This window comes from Sorex araneus, chromosome 10, assembly GCF_027595985.1.
Source record: "Sorex araneus isolate mSorAra2 chromosome 10, mSorAra2.pri, whole genome shotgun sequence".
In the NCBI taxonomy this organism is placed as follows: domain Eukaryota; kingdom Metazoa; phylum Chordata; class Mammalia; order Eulipotyphla; family Soricidae; genus Sorex; species Sorex araneus.
In genome coordinates, this window is record NC_073311.1 from 54,242,072 (window position 1) to 54,257,410 (window position 15,339).

Here is a 15,339-nt window from a genome sequence, read left to right on the forward strand (position 1 = left end):
CTGGCTCTGTGCTCAGGGGTCCTGGTTGTGCCAGGGGACCATACGTGGTGCTGAGGGGTGTCAAATGGGCTAAGCACCTTATCCCCCTTGTTCTCTTTCCAGGCCTGGAAGAGTTGTGCTTTCAGACACGTGGTAGCTCCAGGAGACAGCCCAGCCTCATTCTGCAGGAGGAAGCCTTTGCAAGGCGGAGCCCAAGATCAGGTTCTAGGGCTTATATTTTTCTTTCCTTTCCCCTTATCCTTTATTCTTTCCCTCCCTTTCTCCCTTTCTCCTATTCCTATATTTATTTATTTATTTATTTTTGCTTTCATTTCACAAAAAGATGCATCAAGCAATAGCTGAAGAAGCGACAAGACTTCCTTCTTTGTCTAGGAAAGAAACACAACCTTTCTCAGATGCAGATAAAACGGGGGTAGCTGCTGTCTCTGCTTCTGTGTGAGTTGGTGACCTCCTGGCTGGCCAGAGTGCAGAAAAATAAGACCAGCGGCTTCTGTTCTCAAACGCCTCTTCACTGGTTCGTTTGGCCCCTGACAAGTCATATCAAGGACACACTTATCCCCAAAGGGTATGAAGTGACTTGCAGAACCCACGGGACCTCTCAGAAACACCGTGTTGCATGATCTAACATCCTGGAGGTGGGCCAGGCTTGGGGCAGGCACCTCAATCACCATAGAAGCACCTTTCAGGGGTTTTAAACACCCTCTGAGACCTTGGAGAGAAGGACTGGAAACCATCCTTTAAGACACTGCATGGGAGGTTGGCATGATAGCAGCCCAGAGCACTTGGACCCCTCTGTAGTAAGGGTTGGCCCAAGAGTTAGCTTTCCCTATAGTAACAGACCCCACCTCTTACACACACACACACACACACACACACACACACACACACACACACACACACACACGCTCCTGCTCCCTACAGTCTCAACTTTCCTCCTGCCTTCTCTTGCCTGCTGTCCCTTCCCCTACCCGCCTGCAGTGGCGTAAACCTCAGGTCAGGTGAAGCTCACTCTCAGGCCAGGCTAAGGGCAGTGAACCTGCCACTCGACCACCATTCTGGTTCCAAGTGACACCTCTCAAAAATCTCCTAGAGCCAGCCCAGAGTTTGAATGAATGTTCAAGTTTGAAAATAGTCTCACCGCCAACAGCTCTGTTCACCAACTACTCTGATGGGCCTGGGTAGCTTTGCTGAGACAGAGGAGCAGGCAGGGAGGCAGGGGACGGGTTGGGATGAAGCGGGGGCACGCCAGTGTGGTGGCACATGGTTCGGGGCACAGGCAGACTGGCATGGCAGGAGGGTGAGTGACAGCACCTCTCCGGGCCAGAGTGCCTGCGTGTGAAAGGGAAGGTGCAGCCGTGCCTCACCTACGCGCCCTCATGCGACATGTCTGGCATTCTGCCCAGCTCTCGAGAGCTGAATAACATGGTATTAGCAGAGATATTACCACTGAAGTTATATTACTGATTAGGATAATTTTATTAGCCTCAGGAGCAGAAATAGAAAGAGTCTCGGGGGTGGCGTATGGGGCCTGGAGGTTGGGTTAAGTGGAACCGATCCAGGTCACGAGTCTAAGGGGTTTGCCGGGATCAGCACCATCTTCAGCTACACCTTCAGCTGCTGGGATCTACTGCTAACGAGACCACGAGAGAACGGGGAGAAGGAGATTATGCATGAAGATGCTACAGAGAGCATATGGATGCCCCAGAGTAGAACATATCCATATGTGCCGGCAACTAGAGTGTCCCAGCAAGCATGTCCCCCTCCGTCACTGGCCAAGCCCTTTCCCCCCAGAGGGGAGAGACGGGAGAGTTAGTTGTCCCTCCTGCTTCCTCACCCTGCGGACTGTGGAAGGGACTATGGGGCTGCCAGAGGCTAGACTGACAGTCTCATGGAGCCCCAGAAGGAGGGTGATACTGGAACTCCTCCCCACCCCCACCCCAGCAGACTGTCTGCGGCTAGCCAGGAAGGGGGCTCTAGGGGATCTGCACAGCCACAGAACTTTTATACCAGGAAACTAAAGAGCATTTTTGTTTCCTTATTTGAGGGCCATGTACAGTAGTACTTGAGAAGGGTTACCAGCTCCATGTTTGGGGGTAGTACCTAAATGGTACCTTAAGGGTACATGGGGGACCATGTGGTGCGGGTATCAAACTCATACCTTAGGCATTAGGCATGCAAAGCATGTACTATTGACCTTTAGGCAATCTCCCCAGCCACTACAGCGAATTTATTTTTAAAATTAACATATCTACATGTATATAAATAAAATGGCTATCAATATTTTTTCTAGGGGCTAGAGAGATAGTCCAGTGGGTAGGGCACTTTCCTTGCATACCTGGGTTCAATCCCCAGCATCCCGTATTTCCTGAGCCCCACTAGGTATGATCCCTGAATACAGAGTCAGGAGAAAGCCCTGAGTACCTCTGGGTGTGGCCTCCCAAAAGCAAAAATAATAATAATAATAACAAAACAACTTTCTCAGCATTACTTCAAGATATTATTCATTTGCTCTGAGCACCGTGGGAGGCCTTTTTTTTGTGAGAGTCAAAGCAAGTCTAGAAACCCTTCCCCAGTGTTACTGTTCCTGAGGAAATTTGAAACACACTGAAAGCAGAATATGCGAAATCACGTTTCCACTCCCCATGTATTGTCTGGGTAACTTTATTCCTTTCTTTTGCCTGCTCTCAATTCATAGAAGACGCTTCCCTTTCTGCCATCAGCCCTGGTAGTCTGCGTTTCTTTAGGTGTTTTGAAATAAAACAAATAAGAATTTTGACATTTTAAATATACTTGCAGAAAACTCTGATTTATATTACTGTTCCTGACACTGATAAGCAGTTATATGTCATTAGTTACTTAAATGTTTTCTGTAATTATGTAAATCATGTTGACACTTTCTAGTTGGGTGCTCGCTTGGTAGGAGTTTAGTCATTTGCCAGGTTCTGCCATACATCAGGTAACCCATCCTCACCCTTCTGAATTAAACAGCTGTCAAAAGATTCTTGCCTTCTTGCTGTCATTGACTCTGATATTTTGCTCATTTGCTGTCTATGAGGGAACAGGTAAATATACCTTCATACCCTCTCTCTTAGGGTTCTCCTTAATTTGTTTTTTTTTTTTGGCATGGAAGCACAACCAGTAGTGTTTGGGGGCTACTCCTCACTCCAGTGCTCAAGGGGTACTTTCTGCAGTACTTGGGAAATCATGTGGTGTCAGAAATTGAGTCTGGGGCTCCTGTCCGCAAAGAATGTGCTGGACCCTTCAGGGTCATCTCCCAGGCCCGAAGGTGCTTGCTTCAGAGATGAACACACGCAGAGTGGTGGCAGTGAGAGGAAGGGCCGCTCAAGGCAGGCCTAGGGATGATCACTGGGCAGCGTGGGAGATGTCGGTTCCCACAGCTCAGCATAATTGCCAGGCTGAGAAGATGACTCGGACACTCCACCTATGAAGTGGTCCCTGCTCTGGGTCTTGAATCTCCAGTGGCGAATGAGCCAGGAGAAGCAGCCCCCAGGCAGCTGTGCGGAGTGAGCCTGGGAAAGCACAAGACTCGGTGCACCCGTGCACGGCCTTGCGATCCAGCCAAACAGGGAGCACAGCAGATCTCCTTCAGAAAGGCCTTAGCAGCCCCAGTGTATGGGGAAATCATCTTCTTTTTTTAATTATATTTTATTTTATTTTTATAAAGTTGTTCACAATAATTTATTGCATTCAATAATCCAACACCAATCCTGCCACCATGACACCTTCCCACCACCATTATTCCAGGTTTCCCCACCATCACACAAGCCTTCCTAAAAGCAGGCCCTAAATAATTTGTTGTTGTTGTTGTTTTGATTTTTTTAATTTTTATTTTTTTTATTAATGAGTCATCGTGAGAGTACAGTTACAGAGTTTTGTGCCTGTGTTAATTCCCTGTCACGGGGGTGGGGGGGTGGCAGGGGGGTGTCGGATAGCAGCGGGGAGGGAGGGAGGGACCCTGGGGCCATTGATGGAGGAGAATGGGCACTGGTTGAGGGATGGGTACTCGAGTATTGTATGACTGTAACACAGGTAATCATCTTTATTTTCTTTATTTTGTTTTATTTATTATTATTATTATTATTATTATTATTTTTGCAGCGCTGAGGATGGAAGCCAGGGGCTCAGACATGCCAAGCAGGCACTCTGCCCCCTGACCCACATCCCTGTCTCCCTCCTTACTCTCTGAGCAGTGAAGTGACCAAGGTTCTGGAAGTCAAGGAGAGAGGACCTCTCACTTTCTCGGACAGAACCAGCATGTCCTGGAGACCGGCCAGCCCTCTGTCCTTGGAGCCTAGGAGATGTGCTTCCCCAACCCCAGGACGGAAGGAAGCCTCCTTCCATCTCAGTGACGCTAATGCAGACAGCATTTCTGTGGCTGCCAGTGGCCCAGAGGAGAAGGCAAAAGAGAAACACAGTTAGCTCCCCCTGCTCAAGACTGCTGTAGCAAACACAGTGAAATGTCAGGAGGTGAGGGGGAAGGTGGATCCCCACTCAAGAGCCCAGAGCCTGAGGTCTCAGGAGAGCAGGGTGGCTTATGGTACTGACTGACTTCTGGGCAGCACGGCCTGCCTCTTCCTGTCTGGGGTCCTGAGACTGGACTGGATTTTGTGGATCTGTGAAGACAGTCACAACCACGACCACAGTCGGATCTGTTCAGCTCCTCCAGGCCACACTTGAAACAGAACAAAACCTTGCTTTTAGCCCATTTCCTGCCCTGGTCACTGACGTGGGTCAGTGGTTGGTTGTCGCAGGGGCTGATGGGAAACTCAGGCATCCTAACAACATCACACCCGTGAAGGGTTCTGACAGAGGGCCAGTATAAAAGAGAAAGGTTCATGGCTGAAAGCAGTACTCAAGCGAGTGATGCCATAACTGACGCATAGTAAATACAAGTGAGAAGAGAGAAGTAAACACTTGAAAAAGAAGGAATAAACACACAAGAGAGAAAAGGCCTTTAACAAGGGAGAAGAATAAAGTACCAAGGAAGACAACTCGAAGACAGATACCAGGAAGAGGCAGACATGGTTGAAGTTCTTTGCACACAGACTTAGTTCTTTGTTCCTGAAGGAGCTTGTTTATCTCTTTCACCCGCTTAAGGATATTCTTGGGAAGGAGAGATGAGATGGAGGAATCAAACTCCAAGCCCCTCTATCCCCTCCCAAAGAATATGCTTTTCCTTTCACTCTTCTTGAACCATTTGCTAGAAGTTAAACATTTATCATGCAGAAACAACTCCTGTGATCAAGTGTATTCCTCAGACTGATCCGGCCTAAACTCAGCTCTGCTCGCACTCCTGCAGCTTCATCCCTTAGCAACGGGAGTTGGTGACACATGTTTTCAATCTTTTTTGGGGAAGAGGACTCCCATGTAGTGCTCATGAGGACTGGGACCCCTTCTGGCAGTTCTCGGCCTATCTGGTCTATGGTTCAGTGTGAAGGCCTCAGGACCTTGCAGTGCTGGGGACTGCTCAGGCCACCCCCATTGTGCCTGGAGGCTGCCAAGACAATATCAGGCAGGCCTCAGAGTGCCTCTAGGGACACATGGTGATGCTCGTGGGACCATGTGGTACCCAGACAGACTTAGGGTTGATCTCACACAAGGCATGTGCCTTAACCCCTGTACTATCCCTCTAACCCTCCAATATTTTTTTTACGTATAGGCCCCACTCAGCAGGACTCAGAGGGATCAAATCAGAATGGGCTGCATGCAAGGCATGTGTCTTAACCCTTTCACCATCACGCAGTGCTCAGGGGAACCTGTGATGCTGGGAGATCAGATTCAGGGCACCTCACCTGTGTGACCTATTTTCCACCTTGTAAGGAAACATAAAGAAAGCCAGTGAAAGTCCACAATCCTTTTGGAGGTATCTGTGATCTCTAGGTCCACTCCACGAGGACTCTTCCTTCTGGACTACCATGTTTCAGGGAGAAGCAGCTCCTGGACACTGTGAAGGTTTGCGGCCAGAAGCACCCAGAATGCATTTGCACCTCCTCACCCAGAAGAGACAAAAGCCAGCAGGTAACTTTGCTGGAAGTCTCTGCCCTGCACAGGCTGGCAGGAAGCCTTGCTTGCCACCAGTAGGGAGCACAACCCAAACTCCAGCACCCTGAAGGCAACCAGCAAGTTCAGTGAGGAGGACTTGCCCCTGGGACATGAGGCAACACCACTCTCAAGCTCAGCCCTGCCGACGTGCGTGCCAAGGAACAAGGCAGAGCTAGGAAGGAGGAAAGAAAGTCCATAAAAGGCTGGTGCCCTCCATGTGGGCACATAGCAGCCCCTAATCACATACCGCACGGGCAGTCCTGAGCCTGGAGAAAGACACCCCATGCTAGAGGGCTGCTCACACAGCAAACCCCTTATTTACAGCCTGGGGCGCACTTGTGACAACCTTTCACAAACCAGAAGGCGCAGGGGCCTGAATAGTGTTGCAGTAGTGAAATGGATTTCTCCTCCCATCTCCCGATGGAAGGGCACCTACGAAAGAGCCACAGGGTACAAAGGGTTGGAAAAATTAGTGGGTGAGTGGGGAGGGGGGGAGTGTGGCTCAGAATAGGATTCCGGGGAAAAACACAGGAAGTCTCCAGGGGTTCTCTTACCTTTTTGTCACTCAGCCCAGAAACCTGGTCCACGTACTCCTCTTGGATCATGAAGGCAGCTAAGTTGGCAGTGTAGCTGGCCAGGAAGATGACAGCGAAGAAGGCCCACACGGACACCATGATCTTGGATGTGGTCCCCTTGGGGTTCTGGACGGGCACGGAGTTGTTGAACACCAGGCCCCAGAGCAACCAAATAGCTTTGCCGATGGTGAAAGATGGGCCTCCCGGCTCTGGCATCATGCAAGGACGAAGGCAGATAGTTAGTTATCACGGGATCACAGGGCCCTTACAAAGCTGCAGCACAGCTAAGTGCCCACTCTGAGTAGGAGCCAAGTCTCCCCACTTGTGCAGCTGTTTGGCTTTGGAGAGAGGTCTCTGCTGTCCAGGAACCCAGGAACCCTCTTTCATACAGGTCTCAGGGCAGGTGGGAGCTTGTCACTAATGGCTGTGATCCAACCAGAGCCAGCACTGGGGTGTGTGTTGGGGAGACTAGAGGGACTATTTCCCACCCCACAAGACCCCAAGGCCACATCACAACTGAGTAATAGACAGCTCCCATTCTCTGGTTTTCCCACCCTATGATATTCTTCAAGGCGGAAACACAGCGGTATTCCAGTCCAGGGCAGTGCCTGTGTGTCCCACGTGTTTCACATGGACCCGTGGCCCCTGCAGAGGAGGTTCCTGGCTTCTGGAAGGCTCTCAGGCACAGGAGAAAGTGTTCTGGATGATGCCATTTTGGGGGACCTCCACTTTCCACATGATATCCACAAAGCACATAAGCAGGGAATTCTTCCTCTGAAAAGAGCTGGGGGTTCTAAAGGTGTCCTGGGGGAGCACTGACTGACTCGTTAGACCGAGCTGGCCTGGGGCAGTTGTTCTAACGCTGCACAAGGGCAGAGTCAGACTCTTCTGCACAGGCGCTGGCCCAAGCCCTGCTCTTCTAGACTTGGTGAATCTGAATATTCCAATATCGGAGCCCTAAGGCCCTTTATCCTGGAAGCCCCCCAGCTGAGCCTTCTGTGCAGCTGGGGTGGAGGAGCTTTCCTCTTGGAGGCCTGATTGCAGGCTGCGATCTGGACAGGACATCATGCAGAGAACCTGGAACCGGTCCTAATCCTGGGGTTCGTAGGAAGTATGAAGGACCTATCGACATGGGTCCAGCCCCTCCGCCTTTGGACATATGAGAACATCAGGTGAAAGTCTCTGAGTGCCCCAATCATGGCTGGTGCCACCCTTTCGGACCCACATAGCCAGGAGATTAAACTGTCCCCAGAAGCAGCTCTGGGCAAGATTTGGCTATTCTGAGCTATCAATTTCAACCTTCCCACTCTCCCCCTCCAATGCCCAATCTCCTTGGCAGAAGCGGCTGAGCCAGGAACAGAAATTTTGGAGATATGTAACCTCCCTGATGACCATTGGTGGGGAACTTAGGCAGTCATACTGCCCAGGGCTGGCTTAGTTTGCCTTATTTGAAACCTGTGGGCCTGGTGTTCTGGGTTAGTTCATCTGTTCGGTTTGAAGCACTCCCAGCCCAAGGTTATCTAGAATCTAGGTGGTTCCTCTGATGGTATTGTCTTTTTTTTTCTCAAGCCCCCCAGGCTGGGGCCAGTTGGGGCGGGGGAAGGGCCATCTAGGTTCCAACTGACATGTGGATAAGGCGCATTTCTCATGAGCCAGCAAGTTGGCGATCTCAGAAATGGACATGACAGGGAGGAAGCAGATAGTCCAGGAGGCGTCAGGAGCTTCTGAAGGAAAGCTGGGCCACGCCTAGGCAACATGCTTACCTCTGCCATCAGCGAGGCACCGGTTGTAGCCCACGGGGCTGAAGTACTCAAAGACAAAGACGGCCACGGCAGAGACGATGAGCAGCATCACGAACATCATCACCCACACATCAGCGCTGAATGGCTCTGAGGGAGGAGGAGCAGAGTACCCGGGGTGAGACCGAATGCCAACCGGGTCCGAGCGGGCATCAAGAACCAGACTCCACTATGTGTAGGCAGCCCTTCTGGGGAGTCTTGTAGGGACACCCACTCTCTTAGGGGCTTATGACACTTGGTTCTCTTTCAAACACACCGCAAGGAAAGAGTCTGGTTCTGACCCTGAACTTCAGAGACTGGAGGTCTCATTTATGTCCCGACTTGGAGTGTCTTTTGATGAGCCCTGAAAACCTTCTGGGTTTTCACAGTGAATTGGCATCAGTACCAGACACAGAACAAACGGGTCTGATTGGACAGGCTCTGGGTTGGTATCCTCAACCGCGCAGTCACTCTGAACAGAGAAGACCGGAAACGCTTTCATCAGCTTCTGAGCCCTGCGGCCCAATTCACTCTCCACAGAATTAGCTACTATTTCAGGCTTGAATTGGTTCGGTAACAATTATGTACAATAAATAACTCCCTTGTCCCCTTGCCACACTTCTCTTAAACTTCCTGGCCTAGATTGACTTCTTAACAACCTGGAGGTGGTATATTTTATTAGAAATCATTAAGGAATAAGAATGGAACTCCATGTCTAAAGAAAAAAAAAAACAACCTCCCTCCACATTGAATATTAGTACCCGCACTAGTGGGAATTCAGCAGGTGACAAGGGACATGCCTGAGCTGTAATTAACAAAACAACTACAATCTATTCCCTTCCACGGGGTGACAGAGTACATGGGCAAAAGCTATACCAGATAGCTAGGAGATTCTACGTAGGCTCTTTAAAATGCCTTTAATTACTTTTGCTGAATCTCTTGCTACTGATCTAGATCTCTGTGGCATGAAGGTATCCAGAAATCAAACACTAAATCCCAAGTACCATATCTAAGAACATCTTCTGAAAGGCACAGTCCTCATTCTGGTCCAAGATGCAGTGTCTCCTCAATCACATCCCCAAATAATGCTTTTAAACTGTCACCTCACACAGCCAATTTATAACTGAGTTAATTAACAAGCTGTTTTCTCTCTCATCCAAATATTTAATAAAGATGAATTTGAAAGAGGTGGGGCATGGCTGGAAATCAGAAAATATTTTCTTACTTTGGAACCTACTTTATATTTTCAAACTCTGTAAAGTTCTGTGTAAGACTGGGAAAAGATGAAGTTCAAACACTGTGTCTCTGCTTTCTTCCTCCCTCCCTCCCACCAACTCCCACATTAAATCCTGGGCAACTTTCTGCACTCAAAATACAACACATTTGCATTGGGATTTACATGTGAGAAAGTACTTTCACCTTTCACTTATAATCCATCAACCCGATAAAATGGATTAATTACTAAACTCATTTTAAACAAACTAAGGCTCAGAGGTCAAGGCCTTTCCAAGTTCATATGCAGAACATGGCAGGGCCAGGCAGTGAATTAGTGCCCTGGACCAAGGCCTTGCTTCCTCCTTGTATTTCTTCTAGTCTTACTCTCTGTCCATCCACTACACTGGCTGTAGATTGGAAAACTGAGCTCTGGCATGGCCGAGAACACTAAAACACAGGTTCTGAAGGTGGCCATGTTGGAACTTTAGTCCCAGATTTGTCCATTACTAGCTGAGAGATTGCTGGACAATTGCTCAGCTTGTCCAAGGAAGAGTGTGTCATCCATATACCACAAAATGGGCACCCACATAATATCAGTGTGCTTCTCTTACTAGAACGAGCTGTCTGAACAGTGCCTGACATAGTACCCAGTAGGTGTGCAATACTTGTTGGTGTCTTGACTCCATAATTAACTAACTGCTCCCCTCCAAACACACACACACACACACACACACACACACACACAGATCTCCCCCACACTGACAAGCATTTCTACATCATTTGAGGGTGACACTGATAGGTCACTGACTTCTCTGATTCAGAAGTTAAGTTTAGTGCTGTACCAATAGGCTTAAAATTAGAAAGTTTTTGTTCATCTCTCAACACCCCAGCTCTCCTCATAAAGGATAACACCAGATAAAGTATGCAAAAGTGCATAAAGATTCGTGTGTGCAGAGTGTGTGTCTGATCTCAACTCACACAACACTGACAGGGCGAGGGTGTCTCAGTGTGAGGAGCTGAGCAGAGGCTGCAGAGAACAAGTCTCGGGAACCTCTCAGTCCCCTCGACAGTGTCTTCACTGAAGAAACAAGTGTGAGTAAGTGTCTCATCCAACGTTCTCATGAAACAAATGCTGATGTCCTTTACAAAACGGTGACTCGTCCAAGGGCTTATAGCTTGGCAAATCCAAGCAGGCTTTCTCTCTCCCAGCCCAGGCTGCTCTCAAGGTGATATTTTATTTTCCAACCCCCTTTTCTCACAGCCCCTGCAAGGAAATATGGGGTATGAGCTCACAAAAGACCTCATCTAATTGAAATCTTGGCCTTATCTCACCCAGTCTTATATCATATCTAAGGCTTTGACATTTACATGAGGCTGGAGGGTGGGGTAGCAGGCCATGATGTGGGGAGGGTGGGGTGGGAGGAAGAATCACATCAGCTTTATCTGGCAAAGCCTCAGAAAATTCATGTGAAAACAGAAAGCCTATTTTTTTCATAGCTCTGAACTCAATTCTTGAAGATAATTAAAAATAAATAGGTATTTCAGCGATATCCAGAATTAGACATTATTAAAGCAGGAAGCAGTCATAGGGATCAGCAAGGTAGAATAGCTCTCGTCTGGATGAGGAAACTGAGTATCAGGATGGAACAAGGTCAGGGTCTAGGACAAATTATCAGTGACTGGCAGGAAGCGGACAGAACAGGACCCCGATTTCCAGATTTCCAGCCCAGCTCTGTTTTCTTCTGCGACACCGTGCTTTCCTATTTCAGGGTGCTCATCAGTTAGCATGTCTGAGAATGATCCATTTCGCACTTCCCCAAACAAAAGACTTAACTGGTTCATGCTCGTGATTGAACTGAAACCATTTCTTCACTTGTCCCGGAAACCATTCACCTGTCCTTCCACCCATTCCCACCCCACCTTGCATATCACCTACCCAGGAAGGCAGAAGGTGAGACAGTCCCATTGCTGCGCGACACCATGACACTGATGCCAGTCTCGATGAAGGGCACAGAGAAGTCGACCACCTCGGATCGCTCCTCGTTGATGGTGAGTGAGCCCACCGCCATGTAGGCCCTCTTCATGACCACCTATGGGGACAGGTGGAAGGCTCCAATGAGAACAGTCAGGAAGCCCGGGACCCCCACAGGAAAGATATTCAGAGCACTGCACTGATTTTCTGATTTTGTTGAAGAGCAAAGTCTAGTGACTAGCTTATATATAGATATATGTATATATACATATATATACACACATATGTATATATGTATATATATATTTTTTAACATTGACAAAATGAATGTTCTGTAGATGGAAATGAGAGGCAAGGTTGAAGCACAGAAAGGACCTTCCTTCCCAACACTCACCTCTCCAATCATGCCATTCCAGGTCCCATTGATTTTCTTCCCGTGCTTCCCATTGGTCACCAGGTAAAGGTCATAGGTGAATTTCACAGACTTAGATATTTTCTTCAGGATGTCAATACAGAACCCCTTGCAGCATTTTTTGATGTAACCTGGCTCTTCATCTGTTTTATTCCTAACCAATTAAAGGAAGAAACAAATAGAAAACAAGGCTGCATTATGCAAGTGGCAAAATATCATCCTTGGTCATTAAAGCTCCAAATCCAAAGCTGGTCTTTCTCATAGCTTGGCACAATTTACTTTAGTCCCAAATAATGGGACAAACCAGAGCCTCAAACTGTAATTCTCTCCTTATCTCATGCATCAAACACTACATTTCCTGTCATTTCTAATGCTCCTCTGAAGTGTCTGTGAAACTTAACTTTACATGACTTAAGGGGTTAAATCATAGAAAGGGTACTTGAACTTAGTTCGGTTGGATGAATCTGCACAGACTGAACCCATCCATTTAAGCAGTTGGCAAATTCAGAGACAGAATAAAGAATAGTTATCAACACCTTCTTTCTTTTTCTTTTTGGGTCACAGTCGGCAATGCACAGGGGTTAGTCCTGGCTCATGCACTCAGGAATTACTCCTGGCAGTGCTCGGGGGACCATATGGGATGCTGGGAATCGAACCTGGGTCAGCTGTGTGCAAGGCAAAGTCCCTACCCGCTGTGCTATCGCTCCAGCCCCAGTTATCAACACCTTTAAGACCTCTTGTTCACCCTTCCAGTCTTTGCCTACCCTCCCCAAAAATAACCCCCTTCCTGACTTCTCATAGCACAACCTTGTCTGATCTAGCCCCCAAAGTGTTTTGAAGTCTCAAATCTCTAGGATGTGCTGACTCTAAAAGTTTCCTGCAACACTAAAGCCAACCAAAGTCCCCGGACACTGAGATCCTTGGCTTCAGACCAGGCTTAAGGTCAGGGTTAGTGTCCACTAGGGCAGGATCTGGACAGCATCTCCTACTCTGGGGCTGTCAGGTGCCCTGCCTCAATGGTAACCAACACTGGGATGCTGAGCCCAGTTCACTCTATAGCTTCAGCAGCCAGGCTCTCCGAGCTGAGCTCACTGTGCCTATCTCTGCCACCCAAGGCCACAGCATAGGTGTCATACTCAGAGATGATGCGCTTCTGGCAGGGGACTGTGTTCCTCATGCAGGTCCCACTGAGAGGGTCCACGCTCTCCACGATGACAAATGGGGCCTCCTCGAGGGTCACAATGCTCAGGTGGTCATCTTCCTGCTCTTCTGTCTCAGGACACATACGGGGCCACACGTAGTACTTCATCTGCAGTGACTTGTCTTTCCACTTGCCCACCTGTCCAGGAGCAAATAAAAGATTCAGAAACTGCTACTGGGACCCAGGAAGCTTCACCCAGCTGCACCTGGGAAGTTGGCAGCCAAAGCCAAGTGCAGAGCCTGAACCATAAGCCTGAAACGAGAGCACTGCACTATGCATTCATTCACTCACCATCTCCTTCAACATTACCGAGCACTAATGGCGCTAGGGACGCTTCCCAGTCCCAGGGCTCCAGGTACCTTACTCTGCAGGTCATCAAGTTCATTCTGAGCCAGAAAGGTAGGAAGATAGGCAGGTTCACAGTGCTGGGAGTTAAGTATATGAACAGGTCCTAGACCCAGCTCTCAGTGGTGCCAGAGTTTCCTGCTTTGGGTTCTGATTTTTTTTTCTACTTAGCTGTAACAAGGGTGTATGTGAGTAAGAGAAGCAAAGAGCAATGGAGAGGTCAACAGATTGACTAGAGCCAGTGAGCCAGAAGGATGTTCTTAGAGCTGAAGCTGAGATCCATGGGAAGCCAAACAGGGGACTGGGTGAGTCTGAATTGGAATAAATGAGGAGTCAAAAGTCAGGACTGGAAGACACTGACCCCACTGGAAAGGGAGGGGCTGGGTTTGCTGGCACAAATGATAACAAAAGCAGATATGAACCTACAGACTGGGTAGAAGCCGCCAGGAACTAGAGGAGTCTCTATATTTGACAACAGATGGCCACGTTGGATGTGAACCCCAACTTCGGGGAACACACTTCCCCACACTCTGGTGTGAAAGGCAGGTGTCCCTGGAATCTTGCACATGATGATTTTCTGCTGCCAAGCACGAGCAGAATGGGTTCCACTACCTTTGGAGAGTCAGTCATTCCTGCTTTGATAGTGGGCTTACCCGATTTTGTAGGTATGACCTGGTTCTTGCCATGACCTTAAATTTGTGGAGATGGAATTCCTTATAACATTCTAGAATTCATCATTTAAATCACCGCATGGAATCACGGACCACAAGCTCTTGCCTGTGCCAGTCGATAATCTCCCCCATGCAGCTGTGCAAATTGCTCTCAGGATGGCAAAACCATTTAATCCCTGAACCACAGAGTCCATCAGGAAGAAGCCACAGATGAACAGCATTTGGTGTGTTTTTTTCAGGCAAATGGGTTCAGATGTCTCGATTACCATAAAATCATAATATTCCTCCACTCTTCATTTCTGCCTTTTCCTCATATATGATCCTACCTTAAGTACCTGTCCAGGTGTGGTCTCTACCACTCTCCATCTGGTGCCATGGCACTGCCGACTTCCATGCCCAAAGCCGGCTGATGCAGCCACAGCCCTTACTGACAAGCACCCCTGTCACACAGTCAGAGACTTGATGCCTGAGGCCACCTTGTTGGGCCAAATATTAACCCAGATATGGGCCGGTCTTAATCACTCCTTCCTCCTTCTGAATCATTCCTGCACCAACATCTGCTTGCATCTGTATGCATGCTCTCTTCCCCAGCATTGCTCTTGGTTCCAGGGAAAGTAATTCCCGCCCCCCATCATCTAGAGACTACTTATTTCTTAAGGGGTGGGGGATGTCAAGAGCATATTGGGTGGTACTCAGGGATTACTCCTGGCTCTGTGTTCAGCACCACTCCTGGCAGTGCCCAGGAGACAATATTCAGTGCTGGGATCCAACCAGAGTTGGCAGCATGCAAAGCAAGTAAATTGAAGCAAGTAATTTAACCCCTGTGATATCTGAGACTACTTGATTCTAAAGCAGACATTTCCAAAGCGCTTCACAGCCATGTGGAGATACTAAAATCTTCTCCTAGCAATTAGCAGGCAGTGGGATCCAAGGAGAGCCCACTTTGGAATCTTGTGAAGTTGGTCATCTCCATCTACAAGCAGCCCCGCTTACCCCAAGGGGCCAAGCTGGTCACATTTCTCTAAATTGGGAGATATCAAAAAAAAAAAAGATTACGAAACCCTGAAGTATGGAATTTGATTTATTTTCTCACTCCTCTGATCTTTC

At 48.4% G+C, this 15,339-nt stretch overlaps 1 protein-coding gene across 4 annotated transcripts in view; it reads right to left on the minus strand.

Annotated features, from left to right (window-relative positions):
- GRIN2B (glutamate ionotropic receptor NMDA type subunit 2B) overlaps positions 1–15,339 on the minus strand; it is a 485,599-nt gene that overhangs the window by 61,938 nt on the left and 408,322 nt on the right. For all 4 annotated transcript variants that reach the window (XM_055117944.1, XM_055117945.1, XM_055117946.1 and 1 more), the window contains 5 exons: positions 13,152–13,354; positions 11,998–12,169; positions 11,568–11,721; positions 8,402–8,527; positions 6,618–6,847 (listed from right to left, as the gene is read on the minus strand). In XM_055117944.1, the coding sequence (XP_054973919.1) occupies positions 6,618–6,847; positions 8,402–8,527; positions 11,568–11,721; positions 11,998–12,169; positions 13,152–13,354 (885 nt within the window). The remainder of the gene's footprint in view (positions 1–6,617; positions 6,848–8,401; positions 8,528–11,567; positions 11,722–11,997; positions 12,170–13,151; positions 13,355–15,339) is intronic.